This window comes from Zootoca vivipara, chromosome 14 (genome assembly GCF_963506605.1).
Source record: "Zootoca vivipara chromosome 14, rZooViv1.1, whole genome shotgun sequence".
In the NCBI taxonomy this organism is placed as follows: Eukaryota; Metazoa; Chordata; class Lepidosauria; order Squamata; family Lacertidae; genus Zootoca; species Zootoca vivipara.
This window is the reverse complement of record NC_083289.1, coordinates 5,392,042-5,402,111: the sequence shown is the minus strand read 5'-3', so window position 1 is coordinate 5,402,111 and position 10,070 is coordinate 5,392,042. Positions and strand designations below refer to the sequence as shown.

Below are 10,070 nucleotides of genomic sequence, written 5' to 3'. Positions count from 1 at the left end.
GTGCAAAATGTCACAGCAGGTTTAAAAATTCAGCCCTTAGGCAGGGAAAGGAAACAAAACAAATTATGAGACATAGAAATTTAAACGGCCAAAAGATTGGGAAGGGGAAGTACCGGTAGAAGTAATGTGGTGGGAGTTAAGAGCATTGTTGGGAGAAAGCAGCAAGAGCTGAAATCAGGAAAAAGTAAGTCAGTGGAAAGGACTTCAGTGGATCTGGAATACAGATGCTGAATGGAAACTACTGTACTGTGTTTTGTAAGGATTGACTTGCATAGGGGAAAAGTCTCAACTAGATGTGTTTTCCTATGTTATTTTTATTTGATTTTATGGTTAACTGTAAAATTTGCTTTAAAATGACCCCTATCATATCCTAATAATAACTGTTGATTTTATGCTGCTGACACCGCCACATATCCCCCCTTAATGCGGGCAACTATAGATTTATTTTTTTGCAAAATAATAATAATGATGAAGTAATTTGGTTCCTTTTTTGGCTTGTGGCACACTTGCAGTTTAATGATTTGATCTCAAGGAAGGCGATGATAACCTTTGAAGAGTTGAACTGCCACTGCAAATGGCAGGATGATGAGATTATGGTGATGATGATTCAGGAGGAGGAATTACCCTGTTTGTTTCCACCTGTCCTGGAACCTCTCCAAAAAAGGCCATTGGTGACTTTCAGTTGAAGCCATTTCCTACATCACTGGAGCCCTTTACACAAAGGAGCCTCGGGGCAGGTCATCACAACAAGCCACTGATATTGACACACTAAGGAAGCTGAGAACAGCCGCCAATCCCTAATCCATACCTCTGGGATGAGGTCCTTGCTTTCATTAGCCTGGCTGCATTGATCAGCCAGAAGAATGTGGCAGTTAATTCCAGGGAGGAGAGCAGAGCAAAGCATCTGCGCTTGGGGTCATGGTCAGCTCTCTTCCTGGCTTTTTCCCATTCAAAGTTAGAGAGCATAATGCAGGCATCCCCAAACTGCAGCCCTCCAGATGTTTTTGCCTACAGCTCCCATGATCCCTAGCTAACAGGACCAGTGGTCAGGGATGATGGGGATTGTAGTCCAAAACATCTGGCAGGCCGAAGTTTGGGGATGCCTGGCACAATGAATTAACAGAGCAACAGCCTGACCCCTTGACCTAAGAAACCTTTCTTGTTCACAACACTAGCTGGGCACCCACAATGTAAGGCTATGCTCACAGACCACCACACTGTTGTGCTCTTGTGCACTTCCTGGTCACTTCTGCAGGAACTATGCATGAGAACTTCCCGGTGGATTATGCCTCATGATTCCCCCCCCCAACCATTAATTGTTATCAATGCTTTTAAAATATCCCACAAACTCCAGCACTCAGAACCCAAAGGAAAATGAAATAGTCCTGTCCTTTGGAAAAGAAAAGAATCAGTATGTGCTTGTTCAATCAAAACCTTCACTGAATAGTCTGTTTTAGAAAGAAACAGAAAATTGTTTCATTATTTTGTTGCTGTAATCAATAAAGGTGCATAGTGGGGATGGGGCAAGAGGGTGGAAATAAAGGGGGTGTCATGTTGCAGGCTGGGGGTCAAGATAAGCTCTGGGTCTGAAAAGGCAGAAGACGAGTGCTCTCGACAATTGCAACCCTGATATGGGAGGCCATCCTACCTGATCCTTCTTTGGCTATTGATTTGGGGTAGGGCACCTGGTGGTCTTAAACGCAGTGCTGCTGCCCAAAATGGCGACTGAATGTTTCATTAGATCAGAAACAGATGCCCAATGCTGTGGCCAAGCACTCCTGACATCCATCAAGTGATCCTATTGCTGCTTAATTTACAGCGGCTCCAGGTTTATTTCTGAGCACAATTCCAAGTGGTTGGCATGACTCTGTATAGCCTTAGGACCAGGGTCATTCAAGGACCCCCAATGAGCCTGCCCACCTGCTGAGATGACCAGTGGAAACTCTGCTCTGTTTCCCATCAGCATCAGATGTGTGACTGGTGGTGATACGTGGCAGGGCCTTTTTGGTAGAGGTTCCCCTGCCCTATGGAACAGAGCGACATTGCTGTATGTGACAAAGCCACATATTCTGAAGTAAACCAGAGCATCTGGAATTCAGCACCCCTTTGGTGAACCAAATAGAATAATAGATAATATCCTGGGTTTTGTTAATCTCCTTTTTAGCTGTGAGAGCCAGTGTAGTTTAGGGATTAGTGTTGGACCTGGTAGGCCAGGGTTCAAATGCCCATCTGACCATGAAGCTCCCTTTGTGCCAGTCACTGCCTCTTAGCCTAACCTACTTCACAGGGTTGTTGTAGAGATGAATTGGGGAAGGGGACTACTCTGTATGCCACCTTGAGCATCTTGGAGGAAAAAAGTGGGATAGAAATACAATAAATAAAATAATACCACAACCCAGCTACAACTGCCTAGTCTTTTATGCACTGTGAGATCAGAATAATTAAGAAGGTGGAACCAGCTTCTAAATATAGTTTTGATTGGCTACTTAGCCTCTCTCACCCCTGATCTAAATGGTATACAAACTGGCTTTTCCTCCTCTTAAATAACCATAAAAACGGAAGCATCCTTCCGGTGTTTTGGTTTCTTTGAAGCCATTTGAACCACCAAAGATGGTTGGACCCTCCTTTATGCAGGCCGTTCTGCACATGCTCTAAAACCCAAGCCTTTACTCAAGCAGGTGAAATGTAGCAACAACAACTACACTGATATCTGTGGTATCTGAAGAAGTGTACACAAAAGCTCATACCAATAACAAACTTAGTTGGTCTCTAAGGTGCTACTGGAAGGAATTTTTAGATTTTGTTTCAACTACTTTGAAGTTACCAACAAAGATTTTTTTTTGTTAAGGTTCAACAACTGTTTATTTGTTGGGTTTTCAAACACAGCAAATGTTTCAGTTTCATCTGAAAAGGATGACTGAAATCAGGCAGTATTTGGGTAACCCAATGTGAAACTCTGTACATGTATAAACCTCATTTGCACGATGGCAACAATTTGCAGCACATTGTGCTAAAATATGGAACATGTAACACTTTCAGCCAGGTACTGAAAATAAATGTTTAAGAAGCTAACCAACAAAAATACAATAATGTACAAAATAATCAAATCTTCAGCAATGGGAGGGAACTGAATAATTTAAGGAGATGCAAATGGGTCCTCTTCATTCACAATCTTCTGTGCAATCCATATTCTGGAAAATACATACTGTATATGGTCACACCTCAGTATCTTTTCATTTCAAGCTTGCCTTGGTCAGAACATTGTTCATTATCTGTGTTTGTCAGAAGACTTACGTTTCTTTTCTTCTTTTCCTCCAATACTGTCCCGTTTCTCTTTTTTCTCTGTTTTCTCCTGATCATGTCTGGACTCCTTTTTGCTACCACAGCTTTTCTCCATCTTTTCAACTTTTATTGAGTCTCCTTTCTCTTTGCCTGAAGATTTTGATTTGGTTTTGTCCTTTTCCTTCTCATTGGAGTGAGGAGAATCAGAGGGACTTTCACTCTTACTAGGTTTGGAAGAACCAGTTGTTCCATTTTCCTCTTTGCGACGTTTGGTTGAATCCTGAGGCACTTCCCGATCACTATTTGAATGATCCCTTTTTCGATCTTTCCTTTCCTTTTCCTCTTTCTTCTCTCTCTCGCTGGATCTTTCCCTTGACTTGTCCAAATCTTTCTTGTCCACTTCTCTCTCTCTACTCTTGGACAGTGTTGGAGTTGAGTGGTTAATGTAGTGCTTTGCTGAAGAGTCCTTGAGTTCGCTGAGGTTGTCCTTTAGTGTTGAGGAATGTGATGGAGAAGAATGGGTATCAACTTTGCGACGTTTTTGTTCTAGGAGAGGAAGAGAGAGAGAGAGAGAGAGAGAGAGAGAGAGAGAGAGAGAGAGAGAGGAATGAACTAATTTATTAAATCATTAAAATCAGGTCATCAGTGCTTGGAAATTCGCCTCAGATATTCAAGACGGTTTATCAATTTTATGGAGCTTTCCCATGAAAAACAAGTAATGGCTTAATCTGTTAACTGGTATGCAGCTTCCATTAAAAAAACCAAAACCAAAACCTTCTACCCTATTATGTGTTATAGCGTTAGGAAACAGAAGACCATAAGAAAGGAGGTGAGCTTACCCCTTTCAGACTCTGATGCTTCTGATCGGGGAACAGGTGACTTCAAGGACCCAGCTACTGGAGCCTTCTCTCCTCCTCCTCCTCTAATGTTTTCCTTGGATTTCACATCCTTGGTTACTTCTCTCTCTCTGGACAGCTCCTTCTCTTTCTCCTTTTCTGCAGCTGACTTTGACTCAGCACTGGTCACAATGATCTTGGATTTTTCATCCTTTGACGACTTCTCTTCTCTCTTGTTCTTTTCCTTCTCTTTATCAGACTTGGGTGTCTTTTCCTTGCTGTCTCTTGCTTTGTCTTCTTTGTTCACCCTTTCTTCCTTTGGTTTATCTTTCCCATCCTTCCCAAGTGTTTTGGCCTCAGGAGTGCCAGCTGGAGTTTTCTCCTTATCTTTTTCCTTCCCGCATTTCTCTTTCTCCTCTTTTTCTTTCACAACTTTGCTGTTGGAAGCATTGCTCCCATTGCTGGTGGTCAGCTTTGGTGTTGCACTGGCAGCTCTATTAATCACTTTAACAGCACCCTGAGATTTCTCCTTTAATAATTTATCCGTCTCCTCAGCTGTGCTTTCTTCCAGTTTAGCTGCATTTACTGTGAGCGAAGAAGTAAGCCCAGCTCCTCCGGGCCCATTTTGCACTGTTGCAGGTACTGCATTCTTAGTGGGTGGGTCCTTGTGGTGGAAATCATTTTCAGGGATCATGCAAGGTTTTCTACTTTTCAACTGTCCAGAATAGCCCATCGCTAATGCATATAGATCAGGCCTCTTCTCTTTCTCCTCTTGGCAGATCTTATGGACTCTTCTCTCCAAAGCCTGGCCCAAGTTCAAAACTTTGGGGTACCATGGCAAGATTTTGATCAGCACCATCAGGATATTTCGGATGTGTGCATATTCACCGGTTTCCAGGCAGTGTACAGACGCCTTGGTTAACTTATAATGCCACTTGTGTACCACATGCCGAAAATTTTCATAATCTAACTGGTCAGCTTTGTTCCCACCATCAAAACCAGTTGCCCGTAATATGGTGAGGAAGCCGGGATAGTTGCCACACTGCTTTTCATATATGGCTCTATCACTATGCCACCGAGTTACAGTATCAAGCATGCAGCAGAGAAACCTGCCATATCGACTAGCTTCATTTTCAGTACAGCTGGCTACAGTATAGATTATATCAGAGAATACTCTGTCATAACAAAGAAGTGTTGAAAAGTTTGGTGTTTTCTGTTGATGCACCAGTTCCACAAAGCGAGCACAGTAAACAGCATCAATGGCAGAAAAGATACACCGAGGAAATATACACAACTGCAGAAATTTTGTTATAGTCTCATTTTTGGTGGACTTTGCAAGAAGCCAATTATCCTTTTCCAGCTTCAGTCTCTGCAGCACTCTTTGCACATGCTCTAACTGTTTCTTTTCCTCTTCAAGAAGCTTGTCCTGAAGAGCTGTACAGCGTTCTTTTTCTTTTTTCTTTTTGTTTAGAGGCATTTCCGGATTGTCATCAATAGCTTTCATGTGGACTTTGAGTTTGTTGACTTCCCGTTCGTAGCTACTATGTGGCACAGCAAGGTCGTACATTGTCAGTGACCAGAACGTAGCATAAAACTGTGGACTGATATCATCCCACACCTTTGGGATGTGCAAGGAGATCACCGAGTCATGAACAGGGGCCATCACAAGCTCACATGCTGTAATGTACTGGTGAACTTTCTGCTGCTGTTTGTTCCCTTTCTCAGCCTTTTTCAATTCATCATATTTTGATGAAATGTGATGTGCATACATAGGCCGTGAGAGGAAAAATGCAGCATCGTGAGGGGTGTGGAACTCATTACAGAGAACATCAATAGAAGGCACTTTCTTAATATAATCATCTGTGCTTAAATTGGATGCTAAAAATCCACCGAATTGTACCAGAGTATCATGGCACTGATCATAGAGCTTTCCCACCAACTTCAAATGTTTCTCCCCTCCTTCTTGAAATATCACTCCATTCCTCTGTTGAGCCATGAGAAGGCACAGTGGAAGGGCAAGATCATGGTCCAAAAGTGCATCTTTTAATCTCTGAGAAGATTTTTTAGTGTTTCTGATCTGCCCAAAATATCCACCCTCTGCTTTCAGCTGCTCTCCACCAGTCATGGCCTCTAGCTGGTCCATTGTCATCTCTTCAGTGATTTCTATTCCAGCCATTTTTTGTACAACCTCTTTCAAAATAAGCAGGTCAAAGCTTTTCCCAGCCTTTAGCTGGTTTGCCACATACTGAAGTAGACCAGCTAGTTCTATAGGGTATTTTCGAAAAACAGCACCGCAGAAGCTAGCTAAACTTTGAAGCCAACTGGAGATTGTGGTGTCATCGTGTTTCATCCTCTCCTTCTCAGGATTAGCCAGTGCTTCAATTATGCAATATGCCAAGACATCATAGTTCAATGAAGTGAGGTATTTCAATGAGTCAACAACTGGGGTGATTAAATTATCGTACTTCTGTATCTGAGACAAAATATAATCAAATAAAATGGTTGGGTTGCTGTGGCTCAGTTTTCCTATTTGTCTTCCAGATGGCTTTACGTTTTCCTTGGTTAACCGCTTCATAATGTATTTGGCTCGGTCAATTGTCTGAGCTTTAACTCTCACCAGTAGTGGGTGACTATTGTATGTTTCATTCTTCCACTGTCCATAGAGGCGATACCGATACTGGTATGGAAATGTTTTAAACATCCCCCAGAGTTCCTCAGACATGCATGCATTACAATCCATCAAAGAAAGAGAAGGAAGCAAAACCTGGTCGGCAATACTCAGCAAACAGCTGAATAATAACTCCATATTCTCTTTATCCTCTTGCTTGCCTGTATCTGCTTGGTGCTCTTTCATAAATGCTTTTCCAAGACGCACTACTTTTGCAAACAATATGGGGTCATGAGAGAGATGTGGGCCAAGGTAACAAAGCATGCTGATCACTTCCTTTCTTAAATCTTCAAAACTTTCTACTTGCTTGGGTGCTCTCTTGTTTTGCAAAGGAAGAATTGGTGTCCCTCTGGCACCTTTGGGTACTCCAACTCTTCGGTAGAGAGGTTCAATCATCACATGAAGAAGCTGACAAAGAGCAACAGCAATAGGTTTGTGTGAAGTTGCATAAAATGGAGGCATCTGGTCCATAATGTTTTGTGCATGTTGCCAGTCACCAATTTTTAACATTGCTTCTAATAAGCCCAGTTTCTGGTTATCAGGTGGTTTTTCTGTTTTCTCCTCTTCCTCTTCCTTCTCTTTCTCTTCAATCTTTTCAGAAGCTAATACAACCACTGTAAGCTTCCTCACAATTAGTTTGGCTTCTCCAATTTCTCGTTTATGTTCTTCAATAATAGTGTTGTCTACTGGAAAGAGGTGTACATAAAGGTCTTCCAAATCTATCAGATTGCTTTGCAAAAGTACTGCAGCAACTCTATACAAAGAAACAGGCGTATCTCCATTTGGCTCCTGATAAAACTTGAATTTGAATCCAAGGATATGGCAGAGTGTTTGAGGTTCACACATATACATGTAAGATTCTATCAAAGGTACAAAGAATCCATCACATTCTGGCCTGCATTCATAGACATCTAAAATAATATCCAACACTCTATTGGGATCGAGGTTGAAACACCCTATTAAAGATTTGATATTCTCTAAGATCAGTTCACTAGTGATATTGCCAGATAAATCTTGGCCGAGTTCAGCAATCAGTTTTGCATAGCCTTCATTCTCTTCTCTTAATAAATTGAATTTCTGTTGCTTATAAAAAAGTTTTGTCTTGATTTTCACAGATTTCTGATTAAACTGCTGAGACTGCTTGATCAGTCCTAACGATTCTAATGTTTCTGGGTCCAGACGTTCTTTTAGTATAGTATCTGAAACCAAGTACAAGCATGCCGATACCAACTGCATGAACCGATCCCTCTTGCTTTTTTCTTCTAAGCAACTAGTTTCAATATCTAAAATGCAAAACACATCTGCCAGAATGGAGGGCATGTCATCCCGAAATTCCATTACGTCATTCAGAACGCGGGACGCTTGATCACGCTTTAGGTTTCCCTTGACAACATGGTATGCAAGCTCATATAAAGCCTGCTGGATACCTCTGAAAGTTGCCTTTTCAGACAGATTACGACAAAGCTGCAAGAATTCGGTCTTGCCCGATTTATCCCAGTTCTTGATCCACTCGGCTGGGAGCGCCGCCGCCGTGGATCCCCCCGATGTCGATGGCACCGCTGAGGCCCCCGCTCCCGCCGCCATCTTCCTGGTCTGGCGCCGAAAGCCCGTTTGCGAGAAGGGCGGGGCCGAGGTCAGAGGGGGGCGGCGGGGGCGGCCATGACGAGCATGACGGGAAAGTGGGCGGAGGCGGAGAAGGAGGAGGAGGGAGAGGCGGCTTTTGAAGGCTGGAGGACCTGGTCTTCCTTTGCGGCGTGGTGCGGTCTTCTTGACCCGGGGGCGGCGCGGGCCTCCCCCGGGAAGAACGGAGACAGCCGGCGCAGGCGAGGCCGTTGACCAGGCACCCCCAAACTTCGGCCCTCCAGATGTTTTGGACTACAGTTCCCATCTTCCCCAACCACTGGTCCTGTTAGCTAGGGATCATGGGAGTTGTAGGCCAAAACATCTGGAGGGCCGCAGTTTGGGGATGCCTGCCGTTGACCATGTTTTCCTTTCAGCACAGCTGCAGACTCTCCTTTCCCCTGATATCTGTTCTTTAAATACATTGACACTTGACACCAGATATTTCTTGAGGGTTTCTCACTTAAATGTTCCCTGTGTGCTATATCCTCACAGGCTATTTTACAAAATAAGTTCTGCACGTGAACCTGAAATTCCTTGTTTAATATTTTTACTCAGTGGTGTTATAGTGGTAAATTTTGAATCTCAGGACAGGAGCTCGTCATCGAAGTCCCCATAGCCATGTGTCTAAGCAGAGTTGTAAAAATGGAGGCTGTTGTGTTGATCCATTATCTCTCTTTATCTACCTATCATATCCCTCCTGCCCCACGAACAGTAGTGCATAGCATAATACAGTACCCGATGTGTTAAAATCAGTAGAGGGTCATAGAATTGTAAATTGGCAAAGACAGGTGTAGGGATTGGTATGTTGAAATCTGTCTGTGGAGACCTGAGTTCACAGCCCTAATCAGCTATGTGGCAGTACATTAATCCTATGCATAGTTATCTGGGAGCAAATGGAACTCTCTCAAATTTATTGGTTCTTAGTTCTGACCACATGGGTTCAATTTGTAAAACACATTGAGCTTTAGGCACAAATTTTCAGCCCAATGAAATGCAAGCATTTGCCTTTAACTAGAAATGCAATCAGTCTTTCAAATAAGTATTACCTTACTGTTTAAACTGCTTTCATGAAGTAGGAACCCCACTGAAGAAAAATAAAGAAGTATCCAGATTTGAAAGTCTTGTTATTACCTTCACTTGCCAGAATCAGAAGGGTCTGTCAGTTACCCTGGTGCTGTGCCAGCTGGCTTAGAGATTCCTCCGCACAAAAGGGGACAACACGGTGGCTTTTCAGGCTAAAATGAGCCTGTGGTTGCAGCTGGCTGTAATTTTGTGGGAAAGGGAACCTTATACAAAAATAGGGGCTGCTGATGGAGAAAACAATTACAAAATCTTATGCAGGTGAAGCACGCAGGGGCGAAAGGGCATCAAAGCTGCAAAGTGTGATGGCCTCAATAATTCATGAAAAATAGCAAAGTAGGACAGCATCATGAATTACAGCCCTAATCCTCAACATCAAAAAGGCCTATAGGGTTGTCAACAGAAGGGGTGTTCACTGCTATGAAAATACTAATTTCACTGAAGAGGTTCATGGTTAATGTTCACTGGACATGAACAATGCAGAGCGAATTGTGTTTCAATGCCACTGTTTTTAAAGTGGCCTTAGAGGCCGAGGGCTTCCCTTTTTGTGAAGCTATACTCAGCAGAAGATTAGTGATCAG

The 10,070-nt window shown here is 42.9% G+C and overlaps 1 protein-coding gene across 1 annotated transcript; it reads right to left on the bottom strand.

The window, feature by feature from the left end:
• Positions 1-2,550: 2,550 nt before the first annotated feature.
• LOC118079261 (THO complex subunit 2-like) lies at positions 2,551-8,405 on the bottom strand. Its single transcript, XM_035103292.2, has 2 exons — positions 4,122-8,405; positions 2,551-3,828 (listed from the first exon to the last, which is right to left on the bottom strand). The coding sequence occupies exons 1-2, from the start codon at positions 8,368-8,370 to the stop codon at positions 3,269-3,271; spliced, it is 4,809 nt and encodes a 1,602-aa protein (XP_034959183.2). The 5' UTR covers positions 8,371-8,405; the 3' UTR covers positions 2,551-3,268.
• Positions 8,406-10,070: the final 1,665 nt, after the last annotated feature.

Excerpts from the sequence above, each read along its gene's own strand:
- LOC118079261 (XM_035103292.2), bottom strand. The coding sequence starts at position 8,370 with ATGGCGGCGGGAGCGGGGGCCTCAGCGGTGCCATCGACATCGGGGGGA. Across the intron at positions 3,829-4,121 it reads AGCATCAGAGTCTGAAAGGG|AACAAAAACGTCGCAAAGTT; the intron begins GTAAGCTCACCT and ends TTCCTCTCCTAG.